At 44.5% G+C, this 11,268-nt stretch overlaps 2 protein-coding genes and 1 long non-coding RNA gene across 5 annotated transcripts; all 3 read left to right on the forward strand.

The window, feature by feature from the left end:
- The first annotated feature begins 917 nt into the window (after window positions 1-917).
- Window positions 918-5,528, forward strand: LOC136456212 (poly(ADP-ribose) glycohydrolase 1-like). 3 transcript variants are annotated; one of them, XM_066456001.1, is made up of 10 exons: window positions 918-1,010; window positions 1,295-1,539; window positions 1,633-1,690; window positions 2,592-2,789; window positions 2,909-3,013; window positions 3,304-3,422; window positions 3,548-3,691; window positions 3,794-3,863; window positions 4,134-4,270; window positions 4,743-5,528. In XM_066456001.1, exons 4-9 carry the CDS (start codon window positions 2,652-2,654, stop codon window positions 4,266-4,268), a joined length of 711 nt encoding a protein of 236 aa, XP_066312098.1. In that variant the 5' UTR covers window positions 918-1,010; window positions 1,295-1,539; window positions 1,633-1,690; window positions 2,592-2,651; the 3' UTR covers window positions 4,269-4,270; window positions 4,743-5,528. The 3 variants fall into 3 exon arrangements, with proteins under 3 accessions (XP_066312098.1, XP_066312097.1, XP_066312099.1); XM_066456002.1 differs by adding an exon at window positions 1,132-1,161 and having other exon boundaries at window positions 938-1,010; window positions 4,134-5,528; XM_066456000.1 differs by having other exon boundaries at window positions 4,134-5,528.
- LOC136460755 (transmembrane E3 ubiquitin-protein ligase FLY2-like) lies at window positions 5,380-6,536 on the forward strand. The gene is made up of 6 exons (XM_066460335.1): window positions 5,380-5,412; window positions 5,514-5,629; window positions 5,778-5,838; window positions 6,080-6,143; window positions 6,222-6,299; window positions 6,443-6,536. The coding sequence occupies exons 1-6, from the start codon at window positions 5,380-5,382 to the stop codon at window positions 6,502-6,504; spliced, it is 414 nt and encodes a 137-aa protein (XP_066316432.1). The 3' UTR covers window positions 6,505-6,536.
- Window positions 6,537-6,834: 298 nt separating this feature from the next.
- LOC136456213 (uncharacterized) lies at window positions 6,835-8,742 on the forward strand. Its single transcript, XR_010759383.1, has 3 exons — window positions 6,835-6,946; window positions 7,302-7,469; window positions 7,978-8,742. It is a non-coding gene; the product is annotated as an uncharacterized lncRNA (long non-coding RNA).
- Window positions 8,743-11,268: the final 2,526 nt, after the last annotated feature.

Consider the following 11,268-nt stretch of genomic DNA (forward strand, 5'->3'; position numbering starts at 1 on the left):
GGCCAGGCGGTTCCGGCGCAGCGGCCACCGGCACAGGAGGACCCCAGCGCGAGCGAGGCCTCGCTCACGCTGCCGGCGTGCGCCCTCGCCTAGGGCGGGCCCCACGCGGAGGTGGCGCGGCGGCGCGGGGGGAGCGCGCAATGGGCGTGGCGGCGTAGCGCCGCTGTTCGAGCGGGGCTCCCACGCGGAGGCGGAGGCGGCGTTGCTGCTGTGGCGCGCGGCGAGTAGCTGTTCTAGGCGCTGGCGGCCGCGGGCAGGGCGGGTCTTCTCCGCGCACCAGGACGGCCACGTCCGCGTCTGGCGCGTCTCCCGCCGCTCCCGCTCCGAGAACGCCTTCAAGCTCGTCGCCGCGCTGCCCACCACCAGGGACTACCTAGGCCGGGTGTTCCGCTAGCCCAGCTACATGCAGACGACGGCGCGGTGCAGCCACCGGCGCCTCTGGATCGAGCGCGCCGACAACATCTCCTGCCTCGTCGTCGCCGCCACCGTGCACAACGCCGCATCCTCCTCCGACTGAGATCACTGCGCGTGCCGCCGGCGCCATGGCCGCGCCACCACCGTCGCCAGCCAAAATCCACTAGCAGCGCGTCGCGTCGCGGGTGCACCTGCGGCTGATCTAGGTTCGTGCGCGCTACCACTTCCCTCGCTTTCTGCTCCCGCCGATGTGATCTTGTAGCTCCAGATTGCATCTCCCTCTCCTCGTTCTTTCGGCTCGGGCAGAATGCTTCTTTCCTTGCTCGCAGGCTGCGGTTTATGCTCAAAAGCGCGATCTTTACGCTCGGAATAGCTTCGTTGCAGGAGGCAGGGATTTCTTCTCGCCCTTTTCCTCGCCCGGCGCTGTGGAATACGGGCCTGGATTTGCTTGTGAGTGAGAGGGGTAATAGAGTGACGGAGGCGCACGGGGAGAAGATGGCTGTGGAAATGGTGAAGGCGGCGACGAGCGACAAGCTCAAGGAGATGGATTGGGCAAAGAACATCGAAATCTGCGAGCTCGTGGCGCAGGATCCTTGGTATGCTTGCCATTCCCCCCTTTTGGTTCCCTTTCTCCCCCTGTTTTTTCCCCTTTCGGAACCATTGGTTACCGAGTAGCATTGGAACTTTGCTGGTGGGCGTGTGGATCCGGTTGCCAAGGGCCATACGCGCACGGAAACGTACGCAAAGGTATCCCTGAGTCTGATCCGCCCCCTTCAATTTTAATCTGTTTCGATCTACTGGTTCCATGGATCTCTCATCCTTCAATTTTGGTTTCGTTTTGCTTTGATCTACTGATTCCATGAATCCATGCTCTTTTTAGCCGTAGATCCTTTGTCCTCTAGTCCTGAGAGTTAGCAGCCGGGGTTGATTAGACAAAAGAAGCAGACCGCCGATGCCCCTTGGAGGTGCTGATGGCTGATGCAGAACCGCTGCCCTCCCCTACGACAACCTCGTCTCCGTGCCCTGCCCTGCCCTGTGAGGAGCTGATGGCCATGTGCGTGACCTGTAACGAGCCAACGACAACGGATTACTACCTCATGTTTGTTTTGTTGTTGCCTATCAATGGTAAGTTAGAACTCTTTAACAACATCTTTTCACCATCTGTTCATCGTTTTTTTATGTATTTGCACATCAGTAAGGAGCTCAATTGGGTTGCAGAACACTCTTTGAGGTTGATGGGACCAAGGACGAAACAATCAAGCTTGAATCCTCCTCAGTAAGCTTGCTGCATGCAGTGCAGGTTTATGGAATAGGTTTTTTACAGAAAAAATTCTAGAATGCCATTAGATTTTACAGAAAAGTTTATGATTAAAGAAGTATCAGAAGGAACTGACTGAGATTAGTAGATTCCCATTGAATAGTCTATTATTTTGGTGCTAAAGTTTTTAAATCTGGAACCTGAGTGCATTATTCATGTCTCAGATCAATTCCATTGTTTAGCTATGTTTGTGCAGTGGCCATTCGAGATTACCTTACTATGCATTGCTTTAATAGCTTGTGTGACTTCTTCAGCATGGTGGTTCCATCTTATGGTAGAATCAGCTCAGCGTGTAGTAGTATTTTTTATATCACCATCTATATTGTTTCTTGCACAATTTACCTTTTTTTGTTACAAACAGAACATCATTCGTCTGTTAGATGATTGTTTTGTAATGCTGACTGACTGATAGCTGTAAAATAAAAGACTAAATGCAACTTGTCTTGTTAAAAGGTAACATCATGCTGGGCTTTTTGCAGCAAAAAGGTACTTGGCGGATGGTGATTCATTTCTTGCTAGGCACCACATGGAATTTTCTGGCAGCATGATTAGAAAAGGAGTAAAACAATGCTTGCACGTTGCAGCTTAGATATTGTACTCTCTTATTATTGTCGTTTCTTTTGAGTGTACGGTGAATTGATCTGGAAGCGCTACCAGTTTTTCGTTGCCAGTTGGCTATGATTTTTTTTTGCATATAAGTGGTGGTTCATCGGTTGCCATTTGGAAAGGGTGTTTTTTGTTTACTTGAATGATGTGTTAATTTTCTGTTCCCTGTTACTGTCACCAGGAATGCCTCGAGTACATCCGCTGCCCACGACGACGCGAGTACCTATGTTCATGTTCTGTTCACCGATTGCAGGGCGCTGATTCACCGATCGCAAAGCCAGGAGCACAAAGTGAGGTGCCTTGCTGTTTCGAGATGGTGACTGATTCTACACCTACTGGTTTCGTTTCGTTTGAGCGCAAAGTTCTTCCCCGCCGAGGCCTCTCTGATAGCATTCCCTACCCTGACATCCATGCGTGGTTGGCATCTAGTGCACCCCTCTGCCAATTCCAGGTAAGAGACCACTGTATACTGATTTACTGATACTGAGTAATATGTTTGTGTTGTAATGGTTATAAAATTGCTTTCAGGTTATAAATTTTTCTGATTATCTGGTTCCTTTTCATTAGTAGGTATTTTCCTCAGGTTTTATAGAAGATGAGGAACAAGAAGCTCTTCAAGTTGACTTTGCAAATAAATATTTGGGAGGAGGTGCCCTTTCCAGGGGTTGTGTGCAGGTACCTTTCTTTTGATTGGCAGATTTTTAGTTTACCCAATCTTAGATTTCGTAGCAACTACTTTGGTTAGGGTCTGTGTGATCATGTGATGATGTTCATTTTCAGCAGTTTTCAGATGAATTTGTGCATCAGCACAGTATGAATTGCAATTTATCCACCATTTCCTATTTGTGCTTAAAAAAGTCCTTCGCGTTCTGCTGTGAATTGAAAACTTTTCAAATAGATTACATATGTTACAATGCTCTCTTGTGGTTTTGTGTAACCACTCTGTGTTTTCCTCTATGGTACAGGAAGAGATCCGCTTCATGATAAACCCCGAATTGATTGTGGGTATGCTATTCATGGCTTCTATGGAAGATAATGAGGCTATAGAAATTTTTGGTGCACAACGGTTCTCACAGTATATGGGGTTAGTGAAAACCCTATCCACCTTTTGCTTAATTTAGTTCATAGATTCGATGAAGTGACTGATATGATCCTTGTATGATTTCCCTTGTGTGATACTATGAATTCAGTACCTGTTTCTCCTTGCAGTTATGGTTCCTCCTTCCACTTTGTCGATGACTATTTAGATACCGAACCCTTTGATTCAATGGGGAGACGGAGAACTAGGATAGCGGCAATTGATGCTTTGGATTGTCCAGCTAGGTTACACTATGAATCTGGTTGTCTCCTAAGGTAATAAGTTACTTTTTTTGAATGTCACAGTTGTCAGTGATGATATCCTTTGTAAGCAGATAATATTTATGGTTCCACTGTTTCTAACTATCCTTTGTTCAGGGAAGTGAACAAGGCTTTCTTGTGGATTTTTCGTTCAATCAAAAACCAGCTTTATGTGAAGCTTTTCCAGGTTGTTTAACTAATCACTCCATTGAGTTTCACTCAACAGCGCTTTCCTTTTATTTTTGCAGCCAATATGGCCTTAGTCAACATTGCAACTTTTAGTTTCTTTCTTGTGTTCTGCCAATGATGTAACTAAATGCAGATAAAAAAATGGCACTCTGGTGCTGTAATCTCAAGAAATGCCCAAACATTAAGCCTGTATATGCATAGCATCAGAGGTATGACAGATGTGTCATATATTTGCTGATTATGTTTTCCATTTTTAAATACTGTTCAGGATTCACACAACAAGGGTGACTTTCCAAGTATCAATTCCAATGAGTACATAGGAGTTTCAACAGGAAATTGGGGTTGTGGTGCTTTTGGTGGAAACCCTGGAATCAAGAGCATGATTCAGTGGATTGCTGCATGACAGGTACAGGATACATGTGTTTCCATTTAGATGCAGGTGGCTGATTGATGCATAGGGATCAAATAAATCTGTATGCCTCTTTTTTTTTGGGGGTGAAATCTGTATTTTCTTAATCATATAGGCTCTCCGCCCTTTTGTTAATTACTACACCTTTGAGGATGCACTTTGGAAAGATTAGAGGTGTACTATACATCCCTTCCACATTTTTTTTCTTACGCCACATGATTAGAAAGTTAAACTCTTGCTGTACAACTTCTAAAGTTGGTGTACCCTTTATAGAGAGTGAGGATCCTCGTTCGGTACAGTTTAGTGGAGCCTCTCCTAGAGATAACTACTAATTGGGCCTGATACATTTTTAGAAATGCAGAACAAGTAGCTTGTACGATGCACAACAAAATTTATTTTGAATCAATTACCACGAGCCTCACTAATTTTTATTGATAAAAAGAAGAGTTACAAAGTTTGCTCCCTCCGGTGATGAGGAGGATCCGTGCAGGGGCGCCGTGGATTGATCCTCTTCGAGCTCCGGCCTTCATCCTCCACCCCATCGATGGTGTCAGCGGCCCTCACGCTGCCGGTGGCGTCTCTGCATCTACGTGCCGTGGTTGGTGGCCACACTGATGGGCGGATCCCCCGGCTTCCCCCGCAGGAGGCCGGACGCATCGGCGGCAGGTGGCCAGCGCTCCGAAGCTGCTCCTCCTCTTCTGCGATGGCGTGCCCAGGCCCGCGCGCTCGGCGTTCCCTGGTGGCGTGGTCTCCTCTGGCGGCGGTGTCATCGAATCGCGTTCTCAACCAGGACGGCATGGCTCCCCGGTGACCAGTAGTGGCCCTGCACGGCTGCACCACAACAGCGATGGCGGCGTCGTCCTGGTTCTCCCCCGGTAGCAAGATCCGGCGTCCTGGGTCTCTGGTGGCCAACGGAGGAGCAGATTCTGTCTTTTCTTTTTGCGAATAGCATCTCCCATCCTGGATCTGAAGAGCATCGGCTCTCTCTCTTTCTCTGTCTCTCTCTCAACTGCTACTGATGTGCTTGATTTCAGAAATTTTGTTTTCACGATGAATCTGATTGTTTTTTGTGCAAATGTGATGAATCTGATTGTTTTTTGTGCAAATGGCGGGGGAGGAGGAGAGGAAGCGGGTGCTGGTGACCAACCCTTGAGCTAACTATGATTATGGATGTTGTTGCAAGATTGATCCTTTTCCTCAGTATGTTGTACTCACTGGTTACTTTCCTTACATGTTCAGGGTTCAATTACATTCCATGATGTCATTAACAATGCCCACGATGGTGGAGTGGCTCAAATAAGGTTAGAAGGAGTGTACATATGGCCTTTTAGACAACTCCGCATGGTAGCAAACAGGTAACTGCCTTATTTTCTCTTTGTAACTGAAGGTCTGTTTGAATTTCATTCTCCCGTGGAAAGTTTCTTGTTAAATATAAATATTTTAGACGCCCTCCTTTTGTTGTATGACCTAGTGAAACTTTATTTTGTCCTTTTTACTTTTTAGTGGCGCAGATGGTGAACCACTTCAGGAAGAGGATTACTTTTTGTCAAATCCATACCATTTGGTAAGCTCACAAATTTAGCTTGTTTTGTTTTTGATGAGTAGTACATATGGATATTATTTCATAATGTATCATTCAAAATTCTGTTTTTGCTTCCTGAGTTTTCACAAGCTTCTTGGTATCCATCATACCTTTGTCTAAGTTGTCTTCAAATCAAATGTGCATTTATCTAGTACCCAGAAGATCTCTTATAATTAATGAGCATGTTTATGAAATATACTTTTACCTGGTTGATTTGTAACAGCTGCGGATTTTCTCCTCTCAAGTGTTCCAAGAATCTTCTGAAGAGAAGAGCCAAAGGAAGAATTGTAAGATTCAAATTGTACACTCAAATACTATATATCGCCTCCTGCAATTTTTGATGTGTGTTATTTCCACCTTATCAGCTCTCACATATGACATGGAGAAACATTGCAACACAGAAATAGCTGCTAAGGTTGTTCGTGTGTCATCTAACCCAAATGGTATGTAATTCCTTTATTCCACAATCAATTTGTTGTGTTTCATCATAATTTACATGTGGCAATACTAAACTGTTAGTTGGTAATTTCCTCATATTCAGTTACAGCTGAAACAGTATGTGCTTTTGTAAAAACTTTTTGTTTAGCTAGATGGAGAACACGAGAAGTACCGTTTGGAGGGTTTGGTGGAGAGTCCAGCTGTCCATGATGATGGGGAATGCTTCTCTCCTATCTTATTGAATGCAGCTTCTTTGAATGTTGAAGTTTATTACAACAAAGCAGTTAGCTACACACTGATGGTCACTTTTGTATCCTCTGTGCCTGTTTTTTATGTTGGTTTTATCTTTATTGGTCTGTCCAGTCTGTGAATTCCTTAACTAGGGTATGGTAGATCTCTTTCCTTCAAGTTTTGCTGCTGATTAGACAAATGGAGCATAGCAACACTCAATCCATAAGCGCTTCTTTTCCCTTTGTGAAACATTTAGTAAAACAAAACCACTTGCATTACATGGCTTCCAAGCTCATTTGCTTGTGGTTGCTTATGTATTGCTTACAGGGAGCTGCTAAGGTTTCTATTTTAATGATTGGCCAACAAGTTATCATGGATGCATATCTCTGTCTACTTCACCTGACTGCTGGGATATTGGTTGGTGAGTACTGTGACTTGCATAATTTGTTTGTGCTCTGTTCTCTGACTTGTAACATCTGCTAATAAACTAAAACATGACCAAGTAGGATTTCAGTTTTTTTTTTGTTCAAGAATTTGTGCCTTTGTGGTCTGTATTTGGTTATATTTTCTTCAATGTTCAGTTCCCTTCTGGTCAGTCACTCAATGCATTATTCTAAAAACCTGGTCAAAGTTAGAGAAATTTGGCATAGGACAAAGCTAAAGTGAACTATATTGGGACATGGAGGGAGTATTGGCCTGCTTAACTTTTATTACCACTTCTGCATTGTGATTATAATTTACTCGAATAACACTCTTATGTGTTTAACTTTCTACAGAGTCAATCTTTAACGCCTTCGCAACGGCTGCATTCTTCAAATTTGTTGTATTTTCTATTTTTGAAATGAGGTACCTTCTCGCCATATGGAAAGCAAGTAGTCCTTTAAACAGTGGAGAAGGTTGGGAGATAATGAGGCGAGAGCTGTCTGTACTTTACAGCCGCTTTTGTAAGTAGTAACTATGCTCATTTGGTTTCTTTTCACTAAGAATCACGCCGATTGGAATGAATCCTAATCAACATTGTTTGCATACAGAGTGGTGGCATGCTTCTTGCCATACATTTGTTTCTATTAGAACTTACATGTGCAATCAATCTGACCTTTCCCCTGTTAGCTGGTTCTTGTCTACAGCATACCTTTGTTGCCCCCTTACCTGCTGCATGTAAATCACATTTACCCATGTTTTAGTTGGTAGGTGAAGTACTTGGTGCTTGCTATAAATGGAAACCTGGATATTCTGTTAGAGCTTTTAGAGTGTTCATTTCCTTTGTTAACTTGATACAAGATATCTTACCCCCTCCCCACCAAGGGAAAAAAAACACTTGAAAGAACTTATAGTAGTATGTCATTATTTCAAGAGATGTGAGCTTGTTTGCATCTTCCACATACGGTACAAATTTTTACTTTTTTCTTATCCAACTTTAAGGTATTCTTTAATTTGCTTTGTGCTCTGCAGATGTCATTCTTTTGGGAGGAATCCTTCTAATGTATGAGCTGCACAATTTCTTACGCCCACTTCTTCTCCTGATGTACTCCTTTTGGGTACCTCAAATTATGACAAGTGTCATCAGGGACACAAGAAAACCTCTGCACCCGCAATATATTTTAGGCATGACAGTTACCCGCCTTGCTATTCCATTGTACATGCTTCTGCTTCAGCACTATCTTGGTTCTCGCTGCTTTATTCCTCGCCAGGTATTAACTATATAAGGTTTACCATCGCGCATGCATTGTGTTCTGCTGTATCATAGATGCATTTTAGTTGCCATTCATGCAGCTAATCTGTTCCTTCGAAGGCTGTTTAGGTTGCCACTGCTGTATCGAGCTGTTCCTTATATTGATGTTTATAGTGTATTTTATTAGTATCAGTTTTTAGAAGTAATCTATTGTGTCAGTTTTTAGAAGTAAACTGTTCCATGATGACATTCCGAGAGTCTGAAACCTATACTTCTCTACCATGACCAAATTTATTTTGCTTTTTTTCTAAGTCAAACTTCTCTACCGCTACAAATAGTTATGCATGCATAGGTTCATGCAGCGGGCAAGGTGATTGATGGCAGCGGGTGACCCTGGTCTGGTCTACCACGCCACAGCACACCATGCATGCACCTGCAATTGGTCGGTGCAGAGGCGGACCAGACCATGCACCTCGGGGCGACGCGCGCGGGACTCCAGAGCACGCGTCGTGCACAGGCGCGGGAGGCTGTCCGTGCTGGATCGGTTCTGGATCGTACCCGTAGAAAATCGAGTGCTCACCGCTCGAGAAACACTCGAGTACGGTATAGTTTTACTGAAAAAAGGTAAAAAAAGATGTGGGTATCAGGGTGTGGTATAGATAGACAACAGAGCAAAGCAAAGGGAGCCATGCCTGAACAGAGGTCACTGGCATCCTCATGGTTCAGATAATTCTGAAAAGATGTTGCGATCTCACTTCATACAAAGGTTGGCGCATATTGTGGACAAGGAAGGGAAGGAAAGAAGAACACCTAGGAAAAGTTAGTCTTGGATAGTAGGGAGTGCTTAGAAAAGCCTGAGTGGATGTCAAGTCCCAAGCACTGTGCCCAGCTCGACCACACTACGCACGTCGGGTCACTGTCACCGTGTTCCCTGCGGACGCCGTCGGTGTCGGGCCCGTTAGCACCTTGTCCTCGCATGGCCACGACATCATGCCGCACTCGCCGTCCTCGTGCACTGTGCGCTTCTACTTTTCCCGTCCTCCGGTCCGCTTTTGACACTCGCCCTCGTCCCCGTACCGGACCCTCCTCCCTTCTTTCTTCTTTTGGGGACAAGGCCGCCTGCACGCCTCCCTCATCGAGCGAACCCTCTCTCCTCTCCTTTATCCCCCCTCCGCTCGCTTGCGCAGGAAGCACGCCATGGCCGACTGTATCCCCACAACATGAACCAGCAGTGTATCCCATCCATGCCATCTCCACTTTCGGTGCGCTGCGCCCTATCTACGTTCGCCACTATAAGATGCCCTTGGTCCTTCCTCTTCTCCTTCATCCTCATCCCTCTTGAATCTGAAGCAGAGCTAAGAGATCCAGTCGTCATTGTGGAACTAGATTCGTCTGACAGAGGTGATGGTGTAATCTGAGAAGAAAGGATCTGATTTTCAAAGAAGTTCAAGTCTACCGTTGGTTAGTTTGGTCTTAGGGTTAACGATGTTTTACTTCTTAGTCTCCTGTTTCTGGATCTGTTGGTCATACGCCATGTTTTGGATAATCATTATCTTGTTGTTTCTCCATTGCCCTCGTCTATCCCGACTTCTGGACTAAGCCTTGGTTATACTAGGTTGCTCTTAACCATGTAACTTTAAATCCCGGTGTAATTTAGTGTTCGACGCCGTGTAGTCTTTCGTGTGATTCCAGATTTACGAAATGTGTTGTAGTTTTGCCTAAAAAAGTGGATCCTAATTCACTCTTTTGTAAACCCTCACGTTTCGCTTGGAGGAATTCTGGAGGAATTTGGATGAATCTGGAGGAATTTGTGAGAGAAAAACACTATTCTGGATGAAAAAAGAAGCGGATCAAGTTGGGTTTAAGGGCACGCGAACGGGGCCTTGTGTTGTAGTTTTTGCTCTTTTCACCTATAATGCAATCCTAGCCAATGTTGTGCTTTGAATCTAAGTGTCTTAGTTGCTTGAGTCCAACTCCATCAAATACTTCTTTCCACTAACATATCATTGATTTGCTGGCCTACAATAGGCACTATGTAATGACAACCAACCTCTATGTTCGTTTACAACATTGTAATGAAAAAAGCCATGTTATATTTCCTTCCCGTATTTACCCGTTTAATGTACCAAATAGACCAACCTTTCGTACCAACGCGATGAGGAACATATTAAACATATGAGCCACCTATACCAAGCACATCACCCGCAGCGAAGCGCGGGCAGCAATGGCTAGTACTGAAGACACCACACCACCCCAATGAAATTATAGAGCTACACATGAACAAGTCTTCATGGAAATCAACCAATACAGTCAGCAGGTCAAGATGAACTTACTAAATAACGGCTGCACAAAAGTTTACAACTTGTTTATAAGTATTTGCTGTCGTTCGGAAGAAATTAGTTTCAGAAGTCTATAATTTGTTTGTAGAGTCCATGAGAACCAATGCACTATTTTGACACAAGTCCACAATGCTTGGAAAAACAAGGGTGCGATTCAGCACTTAACTATGATGGAATTCAGTACTCACATACTCAACAATTGCTTTGAACACCATCTCCAAATTTGTGGATCAGGATCGTGAATATAAAGTGGAAAAAATAACAAAATTATTTTACAAGCAGATTTCTGGCCATTCTATTCTATGGCCTAGGCTGCTAACTAAACAAGTAAGAACCCTATTCTCTAACCAACAAGCACGTGAGCACAATGCCATCTGTACATATCTTCTGTCCTGCACCTGGTTTCGGATTTCTGGCCATCATTGCAGATAGAAACAACTACCACTTGCATTGCATAAGATCAGCAAGGCAGCTGTTGGTTCACTTGGTACTAAGATATACAAGCTTGCATGTCTTTAAGATAGCGTCTAGCAGCTGCATACAAAGGCAGCCATGTTAATGTTTGCGATGTTCTGAATATTGGGGGTGTTTGGGACTGCTCCGCCTCCGTTTTTGTAGCTCTGCTCTATCAACTCCACCATGGAGTAGCTCCACCATAGAGTTTGTGGAGCAGTTGAAACTGTTTGGCAAGCTTTAACTCCAAAAATGGGTCGTTTCCATACGAATGGTCTA

Source organism: Miscanthus floridulus, chromosome 6 (assembly GCF_019320115.1).
Source record: "Miscanthus floridulus cultivar M001 chromosome 6, ASM1932011v1, whole genome shotgun sequence".
NCBI lineage: Eukaryota > Viridiplantae > Streptophyta > Magnoliopsida > Poales > Poaceae > Miscanthus > Miscanthus floridulus.